Here is a 15,246-nt window from a genome sequence, read left to right on the forward strand (position 1 = left end):
CATCAAATGGCACTAATTTCTGATTAACAAGCTGCTTTTCTGAGGGAGAAGCAGGCGTTAGATGGCCCAAGGCCCTAATCTTTCTCCCCACCACGGAGTTGCCCCTCCCTCCATGCTCCTCTTTCTCTGTGGGCTGGCAAGTGATGGGCCAGGACATCACACCCTCAGAGAACTAGATTGGTCTCGGCACATGTCATGTAGTAAAGAGTCTTCCTTCAGTAGCCCAGAACCTGCAGAGAAGCCTGCATAACTCCTGTGACATGGACACAGTTTCATTACATGTATTAGCAGTTTTATGCCGCTTGTATTGCCCATGGCTTCCTGTAACGCATCCCAAGTCTGAGAAACCTGCTGGCAATCTCCTTCCTTCTTTACAGAGCTACAGTTCCCATGGTTCCCAGGGGAGAGGAAATGCCCATTAAGTCAATTTTAGTCTGTGTGTAGATATGCCTCCATCAGATAGGAATTCAAAGAGCTGATTCTAGGAAACGGATGTCAAGATCCTACTCATTTGTATCTTCTCTGTGTTCTTTCTTCTTGTATCAGATGTGAGGAAATTAAATTCTAGCTATGTCGACCACAGTACTAGGACTTTGCAGGAAAAAGCTGAAGCGTAGAGTCACGCTACGTGCTGAGATGGGACGTGGCGAAGATCACGCCTCGAGGAAAGCCTGTTATTAAAATGATTTGGCTGATGTTGGGGGTAGAAGGAATCAAGTTGGCTGTAATTGAACTGGCATGAAATAATAAATATGCACACTTTCTTCAAACACAGCTTGCCACATCCTGAGAATCTGGAATCAATTCCTTCTCTTTCAAGATGCTTAAAAGTTGTGGAACTTTGATATGGAAGAAATGTGTTTGCTTCTGGGCTTACAGCCCCAACCAGCCTGCTGCAAACCTTTCATATGTTCAAGGCAGGAAAGCTAGCCAAACAAATGGGAGAAAAGGACCAAAAGCGCAGGGGATGATGATATAAATTACTATCCAGGTAAAGTGAGCAAAAGACATTTGCCACTGACAATTGCTCCACACACACCCCTCTGTAAATATCTCCTGCACAGAATACAAAGGAACATAGAGAGCAAGGGCTGTAACTCAGTGCATGTGGAAGGTCCCAAGTTCAATCTCAGGTATCTCCAGGTAGGGATGGAAATATCCCCTGACCCAAACCCTGGAGTGCTGCGGCCAGTGAGTGTCAGCAATGATGAGTGAGGTCAGTTTGGTTGTATATTTCAGGTTCTAGAGCACCGCAATAAAGCAAATATCGCTATAAAGCGCATCCCACAAATTGTTTTCATTTCCTTGTGGATATAAAAGTCACTATATTGCAGACTATTATGCCACGCCTCCTCTGGCTGCAGGGGCAGGAGGGGGAAAGCTTGGCTCCTGCCCTAGCCAGCTCCACTCCTGTGGCCAGAGGAGGGGTGGGGGCGGCCTTTCCCTGGAAGCGGCCAGGCTGCCTGCAGCTGCATCCTCATCCTCGTAAGGAGCAATAAAATGAGGAAACAAGTGTTTTCTAAGTTAAAAAAACAAGAAGCATTAATGAGCTGGGTGGACCAGTGTTCTGAGGCAGTTCCCTATCAGGCTATTTCCTTTAATGCCTAAGGTTGGACTCCAGATCCCATCACTCCTGACATGAGTAGCACTGTCATAGCCCAGCAGCACCTGGGGGCCACGTTCTCCCCCATCCCTGATCTGTACATTTCATAATGGCCAGCAGAGAGCAATAAAACCATCCTCCCAAACAAACGTATCTGCAGACTTGACTCAAGTGGTCTACCGGTATGGTCAGAGTTGTTTAAAATTTTAAAGCAGCCTCGGTCAGCTACACTTCTGCTCAGAGGACTCGGTGAGACAGTCTTTAACCCTTTCCCCTGCAGAGGGCTCCCATTCCCAGCACCCACAAAGGATGGGGATGTCCTGGAAGAGTATCCTCACCACCCACAAACTTACTCGCATTGTCCTGCTGCTTTGTGTTTTTGATAAACGCAGAGAATTTGGAGAAGATATCTATGCCTGCAGCATTTGATTCACGGTGCTTGGCAGCTAACTTGGGATACCTGCAAAAACAGAAGAGTGGTTTTAAAAAGGAGGCCTCTGCGGAAATTTAAAGGCAAAGAAATTGCACACAAATACCACAAAAAGGCATATGTTGCTCACTTCAAGTGCTGTTCGTAACACAAAGCAAAATTCTTGCAGATCAAGTACTGCTTTTAAAACTGTCTCTTATCTCAGCATGTCAGCCTCACAGGACCCTAACTGAATACTGCTGCCACTGTGGGGAGCCAATAATTTCAAAAAGTTACACAATGATGGTTTTATGACAAGGTTAATTGTACCGGGGCTTAATGTGAAAGGAACCGAGAAACAGTATTCTTAAATCAGAACTAGTCATATGTTTTCAAAGGATGCAGAGGCGTTTGGCAGCAACAGCTGCTGCTCTTCACTGCGTGAATGGTGGCCTTTGGAGAAAACCATTCCGGGATATAATGGCACTTATAAAGAGGTACTTGACAAAAAGGAGTATATATGGAGCGGAAATGCAACAATGAATCAGTGCGGGCTGCTGAAAAGTGTATTGTGCTTCTTGGAAAGGTTTCTGTAAGTCGGGACCTCAAAGGGTCCGCCCAATCAGAATGCCTTTCTCCAGCAATAATGAAACACCACAGCCGTGTAACAGCCTGTTGCAGCCCGTGACCCTGAAGCAAAAAGCTGCTTACTAGCCTCAGCACCAGGGCTGAGCACAACCCCCTCGGCTACCACCACTTCCATCCTGTAGCAATGGGGCAAGGAGACCTTCTGTGGCCTGGCATCAGGGGCCCACAAAGACCACGGCACCATTACCCTTTGATGAGTCTCCCCACAGACACACTCCTCTTTCACTTTAAACAACAGTGTCAGGCCGTTAAGGTTGGTGCTGCGATTGATGCTATATTTATATGGCACGGTTCTCAGGCGTGTTGTACCAAAAAGAAGATGGCTGCCCCCCTGGCTATTTTTTTTTTAAAAATAATTATAAAAGTGACTGGCAGCCACCTGCAGAGCACAGTGCCTTGTCTTCACACACACACACACACACACACACACACACACACGATGGGGGGGGGGAGAGGAAGGCCACCCAGCCCCCTCATCAAATTGTAACCACCCCCCAAGCAGAACGTTCTCCCCACACATCCATTGTCCTCCACCCACCTTTATGGGACGTTTTAGCCAGCCCATCAGAACCTCTGCATGTTCTCCCCAGGAGGGAGGCGTCAAGTACCTGACTAACCTCAAGACACTGCTGGCCAGCTGGGTTCAGTTTAGCGGATCACATGTTGGGCAAACCTGCTACAGAAGGTGAGGCCATCCCATAGTATTCCCTCCTCTTGTTACACTACATACAAAGCGGGGCAGGCAGGAGTCCTGCAACCCAGAGTCATGCAAATTATATTTACAGGTACAAGGATTTAGTTCAGGCTTCCTCAACCTCGGCCCTCCAGATGTTTTTGGCCTACAACTCCCATGATCCCTAGCTAGCAGGGCCAGTGGTCAGGGGTGATGGGAAATGTAGTCTCAAAACATCTGGAGGGCCAAAGTTGAGGAAGCCCAATTTAGTACCACAACTTAAGTGCTGCATTTAAGAAGTTATACTTTGTGGGATGGGAAACGGGGAGAGAAGAAAGAACAAATTATGGGCTATACCAGGGGTAGGCAACCTAAGGCCCGTGGGCCGGATGCAGCCCTTCTCAATCCGGCCCGCGGACGGTCCAGGAATCAACGTGTTTTTACATGAGTAGAATGTGTGCTTTTATTTAAAATACATCTCTGGGTTATTTGTGGGGCCTGCCTGGTGTTTTTACATGAGCAGAATGTATGCTTTTATTTAAAATGCACCTCTGGGTTATTTGTGGGGCATAGGAATTCATTCACTTCCCCCCCCCCAAAAAAAAGTATAGTCCGGCCCACCACATAGTCTGAGGGATGGTGGACCCGCCCATGGCAGAAAAAAGGTTGCTGACCCCTGGGCTATACAATGGGGGTTCATGAAATCAGGTCCCATGGTTGAAAGTCCTTAGCTGATGCTCAAATTAGTACCAGAGGAGGAGAAGTTTTAGGAATATATATTTTTCTAGGTTGACTAGCTAAGAGACAAGCAGGCTCATTGTAACACAAAGCAGATATCAATTTGCCCTTTACTTTTACCCATTTCACGTGGTAACTACGCCAGAACTCTAAAATACTTTTATTTTTTACTTTGGAGGTGAAAGCGTTTCCTCCAAAAATTCTTCAATTTTGTTGATATCTGTCTTGACTTCCCCATTGAACGTCAGGAACGGTGGGTGGCTCCCAGGAGCTAAATTATGTAAATCAGCTGGCTTTCTATGGAAACAAAAAGAAAGTTCAAGAAATCACTAATAATATATGTCATGGAAGTCCCATTGGTTTTGTACTACTTGGAAAATTAGCCCCTTGCTTTTTAAGCTATATAGCATATATAGGCCACTCTCCATTTACGCAGGAGTTGTACTCCGAGGCAAACGCAGAGCCTGCATCAGCAGTTGCTCGCGTGCAAATGGGGACTTGCCTGTACTTAAAGAGTTCAGAAGAATAAGCAAAGTAGGATTCACTGTCTGTATGAGAAATATTAAAGTTCCCAACGGAAAATCCAAAGAAAGTGATCAGAAGGAATATCAAGTTGTTGGGAGAAGTCACCAGGAGCTTTCAGGGGAGGTGTCATCCGTATGTGGGTGACATTCAACTCTGCTTCTCTGTTCCATCTGAGGTGAGAGAAGAAAGAGGTCCTGCTCTAGATGGGGTTGCGTTCACCTTGAAGGAGCAGGCCCATAGCAGGCGCATAGATCCACCTCCCACACTTGAAGCTCAGGTGGCTTTAGTGGCAATGAGTGCTGGTTTCCAGCTCTAACCAGCTATTGTCATTTGTGGTCAGAAATAAATGTGGTCACAGTAACCCATGCTCTAGTGACCTCCAGATCAGACGACTGTAATGCGTTCTACGTGGGACTGCTCTTGAAGACGGTTTGAAAACTGCAGCTGGAACTTATTGCAGTGGCTAGAATGTTAACTGGTATGGCCAATTGGATGACACTGGTATTGAAAGAATTTCACTGTTTGCAAATATGCTCTAGCTCAATTCAAGGTTTTGATGTTAACATACAAAGCCGTAAGCGACTTAAGAGTCCAACTCTCTGAAGAACATCTCCTCCCTCACAGACCTGCCCATGCATTAAGAGAGAGCTCTGCTGCTACTGCCACCACCAGGTGAGAGGGCTTTCCTGGTGGCAAAGCCCCATTTAATAACAATACAGTGGTACCTCGGTTTATGAACACAATTGGTTCCGGAAGTCTGTTCATAAATTGAAGCATTCATAAACTGAAGCGAACCTTCTTATTGAAAGTAATGAAAAGTGAATTAATCTGTTCCAGATGGGTCCGCGGCGTTCGTAAACCGAAAATTCGTAAACCGAGGTGTTCGTAAACCGAGGTTCCACTGTAGTAATAACTTTGTTTTTTATATGCCACCCATCTGACTGGGTTGACCCAGCCACTATTAAAATGCAATAAAACACCAACCATTACAAACTTCCCTGGAATGACCTCTCCTCTGAGGTGGGGCTGTTAAGTTTTTGCTGGCAGAGCAATAGTCTGCCAGTCAGTTCTGGTTCAACAGGCTTTAAATGCTGATAATTTTATGGTTTATGGTTCAAGGTTTTTGTAGCTGTTCATACTGTCTTTAAATCCAATTTTACCCAGGTGTAGAACCATTTGGTGAAAGGCAGGTTTATAATTCTTATAAATAAACATTAGAAAACACAAACACCATTGTGTCTCATCAAATATTTTCTATCAAGATCCTTTACCTCTTCAGGTCAACTGTGGTGACATTGAACACAACCCCTTTGAGCCAAAGTATCATGAAGAGACGCTGTGAAAAAGGGCAGTTCCCAATGCTTTCACCATCTACACCAGCCTAGAGGAAAGAAAAAATAGAGAAGAAAATTATCTGGAGGTATTTTTCCTATCACTGCAAACATCACAATACCAGTTTGAGTCCACCCAAATTCCTTATCAAGTTCTTCCAAGCTGCTGATTCCATCTCCATCCACCTCCTAGCAGCTCAGCTCCACTTTGTTCCCAGACTTCTCGTAACTTTCTTTTTCAGGGCCAAACTGGACACGGCAGCTTTGTGTCTTCTTTTTCTTTAAATAATTACAGGTTGTGGCGGGTGCGATTCTTACTGGGAAGGCAACACACAAGGGCGGGAGACTTATCTTTTCACTCTCCCTCTGCAAATGCAGATTGTTTGGGGAGTCTGGGGCTCCAGCGCTTCCTCCCTTGGCTTCCCTACACAGTTGGGAGCTACAGCAGAACCTGCACGACTTGTGACCCTCCCAGGTGAAGGTCGCCCACCAGCATAGCTGCCAAGTTTTCCCTTTTCTCGCGAGGAAGCCTATTCAGCATAAGGGAAAATCCCTTTAAAAAGGGGATAACTTGGCAGCTATGCCCACCAGCCACAGACGTGGTTTGCCAGTTGCTTGGCAGCTGAGTCTGCAGTCCTGGGCAAGTCTCCAGACGTATACCAAGGCCAGTGAAGTGAATTTGGTTCTGCATGATGTGCAGGCCAAGCTACAGAAGTCCCCCGGGACTCTTAAACACATGCATTTGTGTCTCCTTAAGAAAATCAGCACCACAAAGGTTTCTCATCTTGACAAGATCTTCTCCATAGCTTTCCCTAAGTCTCTTCTTCACAGGGATCTGGCCTTCCCTGCCCTCCCACCAACCCACAAACAAATTTGAGCAACTGTTTCTGATTAAATGCTTCCAATTCAAAACCAAGGTTAAACACTTGAACACTGTTAAGTAGCAGTTTGTGCAATTGGAACAACTTTGATTTGTGCAAGAGGACACTTACTTCCCCTCTCTCCCTGCCCCCCCCCCCAAGCAGATTTGGAAATGGTACCAAGTGAGCACAGTAAGAAGGAAGGGAAGTCTCACTGCACAAGCAGAAGTCGTTTTGCTTGCACATTAATTGAGTTGAATCCTGCCCAGTTGCTTGGAAATCAAACCACTGTTATGGGAGATGTAGCAAATTAACATCGTCAGATGATAAGAAGAGCACAGTATTTTTCATTGAAGTACAGCTACAAATCTAAGAGAAGTTTCTGGAAATGAGATGCTAGAATTTGTTTTTGTTTGTTTGTTGTTTGTTTGTTAAATAGACTCAAGGCCCCTTGCAGCAATATTGTGAATACAATACAGTAAAACAGCAAAAAATGCCAAGTAAAAACACGAAAAGCAAGGTGCATAAAACATTAATAATACCAATATATCAATGAGCTAAAACTTACTGCAAGGTAATTTCAACTGAGTTTATGTAAAATAGAAAGCTTTCCACATCTGGAATTCAAATTTCTCTTTAAAATCTATAGACTGGGATCAGTAATCTGGTTATGCCTGTAGCCTCATAAATGTTGGTGACCCTCAGCCAAATTTCCATACCTCTAAGCACAAAATTCAGCTAGCAAAAAATAATGGCAGTCAGGTGCTGAAAGTTAACTCTGAAAATGTAACTGGAGATAAGCTTGAATTATTTATTGAAATTCCATTACATTACTTGCCGTATTAGAAGCTGAGTGAATCTGCAGCTAGTGCAAAATACTGAGCAAGAACCCTTTGCTCATGGGAAAAACAAGCATAGACTCTGGCACTCCAGTCTGAAACATTTCCTGAAAAATAAGTCCAACTGATTTCAATGGGATTTACATCCCAGTAATATATTTAGGATTGAAGCCTAAGAGTGCATGCCTATAAAGATGAACTGGCTGGGGGAATATAGAATTCCTATTGTGTGGGTGGCACTTGAGAGACCCCTCCACCACTGAAGATCACTGGAGCACATCTGCACTAACCTGGTGGCCAGAGATGTGGATGGAGCAGAGGAGGAGGAGATTTGCCCCAGATCTTACACCCATCTTGGCTGTGAGTCCTGGAAGGTCTCCTCCTTGCCTTGCTGGCTTGGGCAGGGGCTGCCCTGACTGACTCGAGCTACAAAGGCTGAGGTTACTAAACAGATTCTTGGGCTCGGGTATTGCTGATGGGGTGGGTGTGTTTGAGGAAGGGGGTGCTGCTGTTATTGATATAACTTTTTAGTATATCATGATTTATGTGGCAATTCTTCAGTTTGGTCGTGCACTTTTTAATGTTTTATTTATTGTTTATGACCAGTTGTGTTTTGAAATGCATTTTTTCCTTGTTGAAAGCCGCCCTGAGCATGGTTTTAACTGTGGGAACGCGGCGCACTAATAAAATGATGCCTGCATGTATGTACACTCCCCTTGAGCTCCTGACCACACTACCACCGGTCAGGCAAAATGCACATTTCACTCACTGAGCTCAATGGAGCAAGGGGGGAAACAGTTCTGAAAACCCACTGCCCCATCTCCCCTCATTGTCACCATGACAAAGCAGGGTTTGGCATAATTCTGGACCCAGTCCTAGCTAGGGTCCTTTGCCACGAAGGTCAGCAAATGGTTAGTTATTTAAATTAGTCCCACAGAGAAGTCTCATGGGATTTTCTGTCTCAGAATACCACTGTATTCTGCTCTGGTCAGACCTCACCTGGAGTACTGTGTCCAGTTCTGGACACCACAGTTCAAGAAGGATACTGACAAGCTGGAACGTGTCCAGAAGAGGGCAACGAAAATGGTCAAAGGCCTGGAAACAATGCCTTATGAGGAACGGCTTAGGGAGCTGGGTATGTTTAGCCTGGAGAAGAGAAGGTTCAGGGGAGATATGATAGCTATGTTAAAATATATCAAAGGATGTCATATAGAGGAGGGTGAAAGGTTGTTTTCTGCTGCTCCAGAGAAGCGGACACGGAGCAATGGATTCAAACTACAAGAAAGAAGATTCCACCTAAACATTACGAAGACCTTCCTGACAGTAAGAGCTCTTTGGCAGTGGAATTTGCTACCAAGGAGTGTGGTGGAGTCTCCTTCTTTGGAGGTCTTTAAGCAGAGGCTTGACAGGCATATGTCAAGAATGCTTTGATGGTGTTTCCTGCTCGGCAGGGGGTTGGACTAGATAGCCCTTGTGGTCTCCTCCAACTCTACGATTCTATGATTCTAGGAGCCAAAATAACTTGGGTGCTGTGTCCAGGCAGAGGTTGTCCTTTGCTATCCTATTTCTAATTGCAGCACATGACTAGCAGCATGGAAGCCCCACCATGAGGCCATCCCACGCAGGAGAGGCTGTGCAGCAGGAGGCTATGTCACACAGGCCCTGCCTGTCACATATGCTCCCTTAGAGGATGGCCAAACCTGTGCACACAACAGCCCTCAGGCATTCTATGAATCCAGAACTATTACACCTGCGGGAGAGGGTGCAGAGACAAGCACTCCAGCTGTCATCCCCATCACCCTTGTGACTGTCTGAAGGAGCTCGTGGAGGCTCCTTCAGGAATATCAGGATTCCAGTCGGTAGTGTGTACACAGCCTAAGTGTGGCATAGAAACACTATTTGGAGCTGACTGGAGGAGGGAGGCAGGGCCGGCCCTACGTGCAGGCTGGGTGGCGCAGGGCACCACGGCGCCGGCCCACCAGGAGGGCGCCGCGAGCTGAGCCCACCCGCTGGCCAGCCGGTCCGCTGCGCAGCTGCGCCCATGGCACCCACGCTGCGCCTGCCCGCCCGCCGCGCAGGGAAACACCACGCACCACGGCTCCAGGGGCGCTTAAGACGGCCCTGGAGGGAGGAGATAATATTACTGAAGAAAAATTAAAGGGAAAATATTGAAGGCACAAATGCAGACAGTTCCAACAAGGAAGAAAAATGGGAGGCACCTAAAGAAACCGGTGTGGCTGCATAAGGTGCTTACAGATGAGCTGAGAGAGTTAAGAAGGGCATGTATAAGAAATGGAAGAAAGGGGGAAATGGGGGAAATGCAAAGGAGGAGTATACACGTGAAGGCAATAGCTGCAGGGGGGGAAGGTCAGGCTGACTAAAGCTCAGAATGAGCTCAGGCTTGTAAGAGAGGTTAAAAACAATTTTAAAAGGTTTCTTTGGCTATGTCTGAAGTAAGAGGAAGAACAAGCAGTAGTAGGTCCTCTGCGTGGAGAAGACGGAGAAATGCTATTGGGTGACAGAGAGAAGGCGGAACTACTCAACACCAACTTTGCCTCTGTCTTCACCCAAAAGGAAAGCAGTGCCCAACCTGGTGATAACAGAATAAATGATGGAAGGAGGGAGCTGCAGCCCAAGGGAGGATGGTTGGGAGTTTGTTAAAAGGGAGGTATTAAAAGCACACCTGGCTTGAGAGCAGTACATGTGAAAAGGATCTAGGAGTCTTGGTAGACCATAAACTTGACATGAGTCAACAGTGTGATGCAGCAGCTACAAAAGCCTCTGCTGCATCAATAGGAGTATAGTATCTAGATCAAGGGAAGTAATAGTACCACTGTATTCTGCTCTGGTCAAACCTCACCTGGAGTACTTTGTCCAGTTCTGGGCACCACAGTTCAAGAAGGATACTGACAAGCTGGAACGTGTCCAGAGGAGGGCAACCAAAATGGTCAAAGGCCTGGAAACGATGCCCTATGAGGAACGGCTTAGGGAGCTGGATATGTTTAGCCTGGAGAAGAGAAGGTTAAGGGGTGATATGATAGCCATGTTCAAATATATAAAAGGATGTCATATAGAGGAGGGAGAAAGGTTGTTTTCTGCTGCTCCAGAGAAGCGGACATGGAGCAATGGATTCAAGCTACAAGAAAGAAGATTCCACCTAAACATTAGGAAGAACTTCCTGACAGTAAGAGCTGTTCGACAGTGGAATTTGCTGCCAAGGAGTGTGGTGGAGTTTCCTTCTTTGAGTGGAGGCTTGACAGCCATCTGTCAGGAATGCTTTGATGGTGTTTCCTGCTTGGCAGGGGGTTGGACTGGATGGCCCTTGTGGTCTCTTCCAACTCTATGATTCTATGATTCTATGACCCTAGATGACCATGGGGTCATGATTCTGTGATTCTGCTCCTCCTCTTCTGGAAATGGCATTTAGTGTGGGGATAGAAGTTGGTGGAAAACTATTTTCTTTTACTCAGCTAGTGTTTGCTTAAAGCCAAAGCTTGGCAGAATAGAGAATAGACAGATATACAGTGAGAAGTAAAAGATGTTGACCATGCAATGATCAGGAGATGATGTTCTGAACAGAAAGTAGAGATTAATAAAAATACTGAAACTCGCTTTCCTGGGGCTCCCACAACCTGTGAGAATTTTCTACAGTGCAACCCTTTTCTATTCAGGTGTCAAATGATCAGCCACTATGACTAAAACATCAAATGAACCCAGCTTGCATAATAATCTCTAACAATGGCTCATTACAACAGACACAGGGAGTGAAATATTTATTCTTTTGATATGCGTCCACATCTGTGTGAAGTAATCTGCCCTTTCAGCAGCAAAAAGGAAAACCATCGCAGCACATGCCTGTCACAAAAGGAACAGGGAACTAGATAAACAGGGGCAAACAATAGCAGCATTTCTGTCAAAGGCCAACCTCTAGGGAAGAATGCAACGCTGCTTCCAATGCACAGGTAAGGGCAGATGGACCCCCAAGAAGCACACGCCATTGCTCTGTTCTCCTGTCGCTTCCATTTGTCATGTAATAGTCCACCATCTCCTTGGCCACTTTCAGCTTCTGATACACCTAAAGCGTCATATTTTTACGTGTATAAGACAATGTTCTTTTGCTAAAAAAAATTAGTCAAAAATGGGGGTGTTCTTAGGATGGTGAATGCACATGGGGGCTGGAACTGCCAATCATCACACTTACCACTAAATATACCGGTGCTCATTAGCGTAAGAAGGCAGGCGCACGCACCAAGGGGCATGTAGGCTGCAGGGCTCTGGAGCCACTGTCCTTCCAGAACTTTGGGCGATCTCGGGGGTTGGTGCGGCCTGCTCCGCTGCTGCCCACGTGTGCACACACACAACCCGCCTCAGGCGCCAGCAGGGGTTGCTACGCCAGTGCTTCGAATATTTAGTAAAATACCAAAGTTGTTCTGTTGGATGTTTAAAATATTAATTTCTTAATTTTGGGTTTACAAAAATAGGGGTTGTCTCATACATGGAAAATGCGGTAAACTCAATTGTTGTTCTGAATGCTCACTGGGGCAAGATGGTTTGAGCATATGGCACTGATCTTGGCCTGACTGCATTAGTTTCCAAGCCCAATTCAAAGGGCTGGTTTTAACGGTCCTCTTTAACTACCGTAGGCCTTTGGCTGATAAGCTTTCCAGGGTTTCATCCCAGGGCCATTGCCTGCTCTACCTGGAATTGTCAGGGATCAAATCTGGGTCCTTTTGTATGAAATGAACTACGGTACTTCCCCATAAACAATAAATAAATGCACTGGATTCCCATGGAGTCCTTGCAAGATATAACATTCATTACCAGCTGTTATCACAGTTATGGGAACTTTGCTTATTGCACAGTATATATCAATATAGTGCAGAGCAGTGTTGAAAGTTGTAACTCCAGAAGAAATGTGGTTTACAACAATGGATTCAGAAATGAAGTTTGAATTTTTTTCCAATTTATTTGCCAAAACAAATGCAAACAATTTATAATCATTATTTAATAATGATATAGGCCTATCATTTTTTACCAATGTTACATCTGAATCTTGTTTTGGTATCAAAGTTACCGGTATATAAGCCTCTTTCCATGTTTCTGGAACTTCCCCTGATTTTAGGGTCTCATTCATAGTATCCTTCAATGGGTTCACAAGCTGGTCACTCGGTTTTTTTTCATAATATTTAGCTGTCATTCCATCTGGCCCTAGGGACTTCCCTACCTTTGTTTTATGTATTGCTTCTATTACTTCTTGGGATGATATTTCTGTGTTTAATATCCTCATTTGTTCCTCTGTTATCTTTGGTAGCTTGCTATTTTTGATATAGTCTTCTATTCTCTGGTCCCTTTTTGTAAAGATCAGTAAAATATTTTACAAACGCTTCCCTTATTTCCTTTGTTTTCTCAGTTATTCTACCGTTAAGCTTTATCCTATTTACATAATTATTTTGTTCACTTTTTCTCAATTGCTATGCCAAAAGTTTTCCTGGCTTGTTGGCATTTTCAAAAAAAATCTGTTTTTTCTTAATTAATGAGGAAATAGCATGGAAAATTAACATAGAATATTGTGATTGTAATAATTTTATTGCCTGTTTTGTTGTTTCTTTGTTTGGTGCTCTTATTCCTTTTCTTTCTCTGCTATTTTATTTAAAATTTCCTTCTTTCTTTTCTCTCTTGTCTTCTTTTTAATTGAATTTTGTTGAATAAATAGGCCTCTCATGACCGCCTTGCTAGCGTCCCAGACTATTTGAAGTTTGGTTTCATTATTCAAATTTTGTTCAAAATATTCTCTTATTATCTTTTTTGTCATTTCCAAGAAGATTTTATCACCCAAAATTTCTTCATTCAGTCTGCACTGAAAGGTGAACTGAGTATCTTTTTGCATCTCCATAATTATAGAGTTGTGGTCCGACAATATTCTTGGATCTATTTCAATTTTTTTTAATTCTTGACTCCAATTCCTTAGAAACCCAAACCGCATCCAGTCTGGCGCTGCTTCCATGAACATGAGAGAAAAAAGTGGACTGTTTTTCAAATGGATGTTTAACTCTCCAAATATCTACCAGTTTTACTGTTTCTGTCATTTCAAAAAAGGTTTTGGGAAGCCTGCCTTCTTTTGTGTCTTTTCCCCTAATCGTTCTACCCTTCTCTAGTGATGGGACTCCATTAAGGTCCCCTATCACAATTACTTTCTCATCTGCAAAATCTAGCAATTCTGTTTCTAAATCTTGGAAGAATTTTGATTTGTTTTCATTTGGTGCATATATACCCACCAAAATTATTTTTTCTCCTTGGACTTTGATTTGAACCACCAATTTTCTCCCAGTGCAGAGCAGTGTTGAAAGTTATAACTCCAGAAGAACTACGGTTTACAACAATGGATTCAGAAATGAAGGTTTTGCTGTTGGCAATTACACTTATTTCCGACATACCGCTAGAGAAGTCACTTCCACAGTGTATCCTTGATTAATTTTTGAAAGAAGAGGTGCTGATCAATCCTGCCTGGATACTGCAGCCTTCAAAATCTCATTCTGAAGATCCCCCTCTATTCCCGAGCCCACATTGCCAGCATGTTCACACTCTTGTCTCAGCGATGCCAGTGCTGGTTTGGTCATGTACTTTGAATGGAAGATGGCAGGATCCCCAAGACGTGGCTCTATGGCAGGCATCCCCAAACTCGGCCCTCCAGATGTTTTGGGACTACAGTTCCTATCATCCCTGACCACTGGTCCTGTTAGCTAGGGATGATGGGAGTTGTAGTTCCTAAAACATCTGGAGGGCCAAGTTTGGGGATGCCTGCTCTATGGGGAGCTGGCTTCAGACACCAGTCCTGTTGGCAGGCCAACTCTGTGCCACAGCCACTGCCCAGCCAAAGGAATGCACATGGCAGATAGTCAAAAGGGGACACTCTCCATCATTTCTATGGCTCCAAATACCCCTCCCCAACACACACAAACACAAACACCAATTGAGCATCTAGGCAGCTGTTCCCAGGTCTGCACTCTATGGAGCAGTTGCAGCAACAGGGGGCCACTTCCCCTCCACCAGTTTATGTATCTGCTCCCGACAGGCTGTGTGCACTTAGCCAGAGACTACACCTGCATGGAAGTTCCCTCTGCTCTTCCTCTTCAATCCCCTCCTGGTTCTGGGAGACAGTGGTGCAGGAGAGGGTGGGGAAGTATCCAGCCCTTCCCTTGCCTGACTTGCCCCTTCCTCCTCTTCTTCTGACCCATCCTGGGCTCCATCCTCCAACTCTGAAGTTTCTCCTGCCTCCTGGCTAGTACAGGTACCCACAATTCACTGGCCCCCTCTCCCAAGTCAGACTCCAGCCCCCCTTCCCCTAGGGCACACTTGCTAGCATCCTGGCATCCCGCACACCCTGTGTTACAAAAATGTCTGCAAATGTGACATGAAGGCTGGCAACATGAACCCTGTCATGTGGGAATCCCTTGCAGATTACAACAGCGTCTGCAAAATCAGGTCTGCCAAACATACTACAGTGGTACCTCGAGTTACATTCCTGATTCGTTCCGGTGTGTGGTATGTAACCCGAAAAGTACATAACCTGAACAACCATGAAAGCGCCCTTCTGCGCATGCGCAAACTGTGCAGAATGCT

General features: G+C 45.1%; 1 protein-coding gene across 8 annotated transcripts in view; it reads right to left on the reverse strand.

The window, feature by feature from the left end:
* CLIC5 (chloride intracellular channel 5) overlaps positions 1-15,246 on the reverse strand; it is a 68,281-nt gene that overhangs the window by 23,269 nt on the left and 29,766 nt on the right. For all 8 annotated transcript variants that reach the window (XR_004692282.2, XR_009557276.1, XM_035110305.2 and 5 more), the window contains exons 2-4: positions 5,868-5,977; positions 4,243-4,368; positions 1,957-2,063 (exon numbers count right to left, since the gene is read on the reverse strand). Coding sequence is in view for 6 of the 8 variants with exons in the window: in XM_035110305.2 (XP_034966196.1) it covers positions 1,957-2,063; positions 4,243-4,368; positions 5,868-5,977 (343 nt within the window). In the remaining 2 variants the exon portion in view is untranslated. The remainder of the gene's footprint in view (positions 1-1,956; positions 2,064-4,242; positions 4,369-5,867; positions 5,978-15,246) is intronic.

The sequence above is a fragment of the Zootoca vivipara genome, chromosome 3, assembly GCF_963506605.1.
Source record: "Zootoca vivipara chromosome 3, rZooViv1.1, whole genome shotgun sequence".
Taxonomy (NCBI): Eukaryota; Metazoa; Chordata; class Lepidosauria; order Squamata; family Lacertidae; genus Zootoca; species Zootoca vivipara.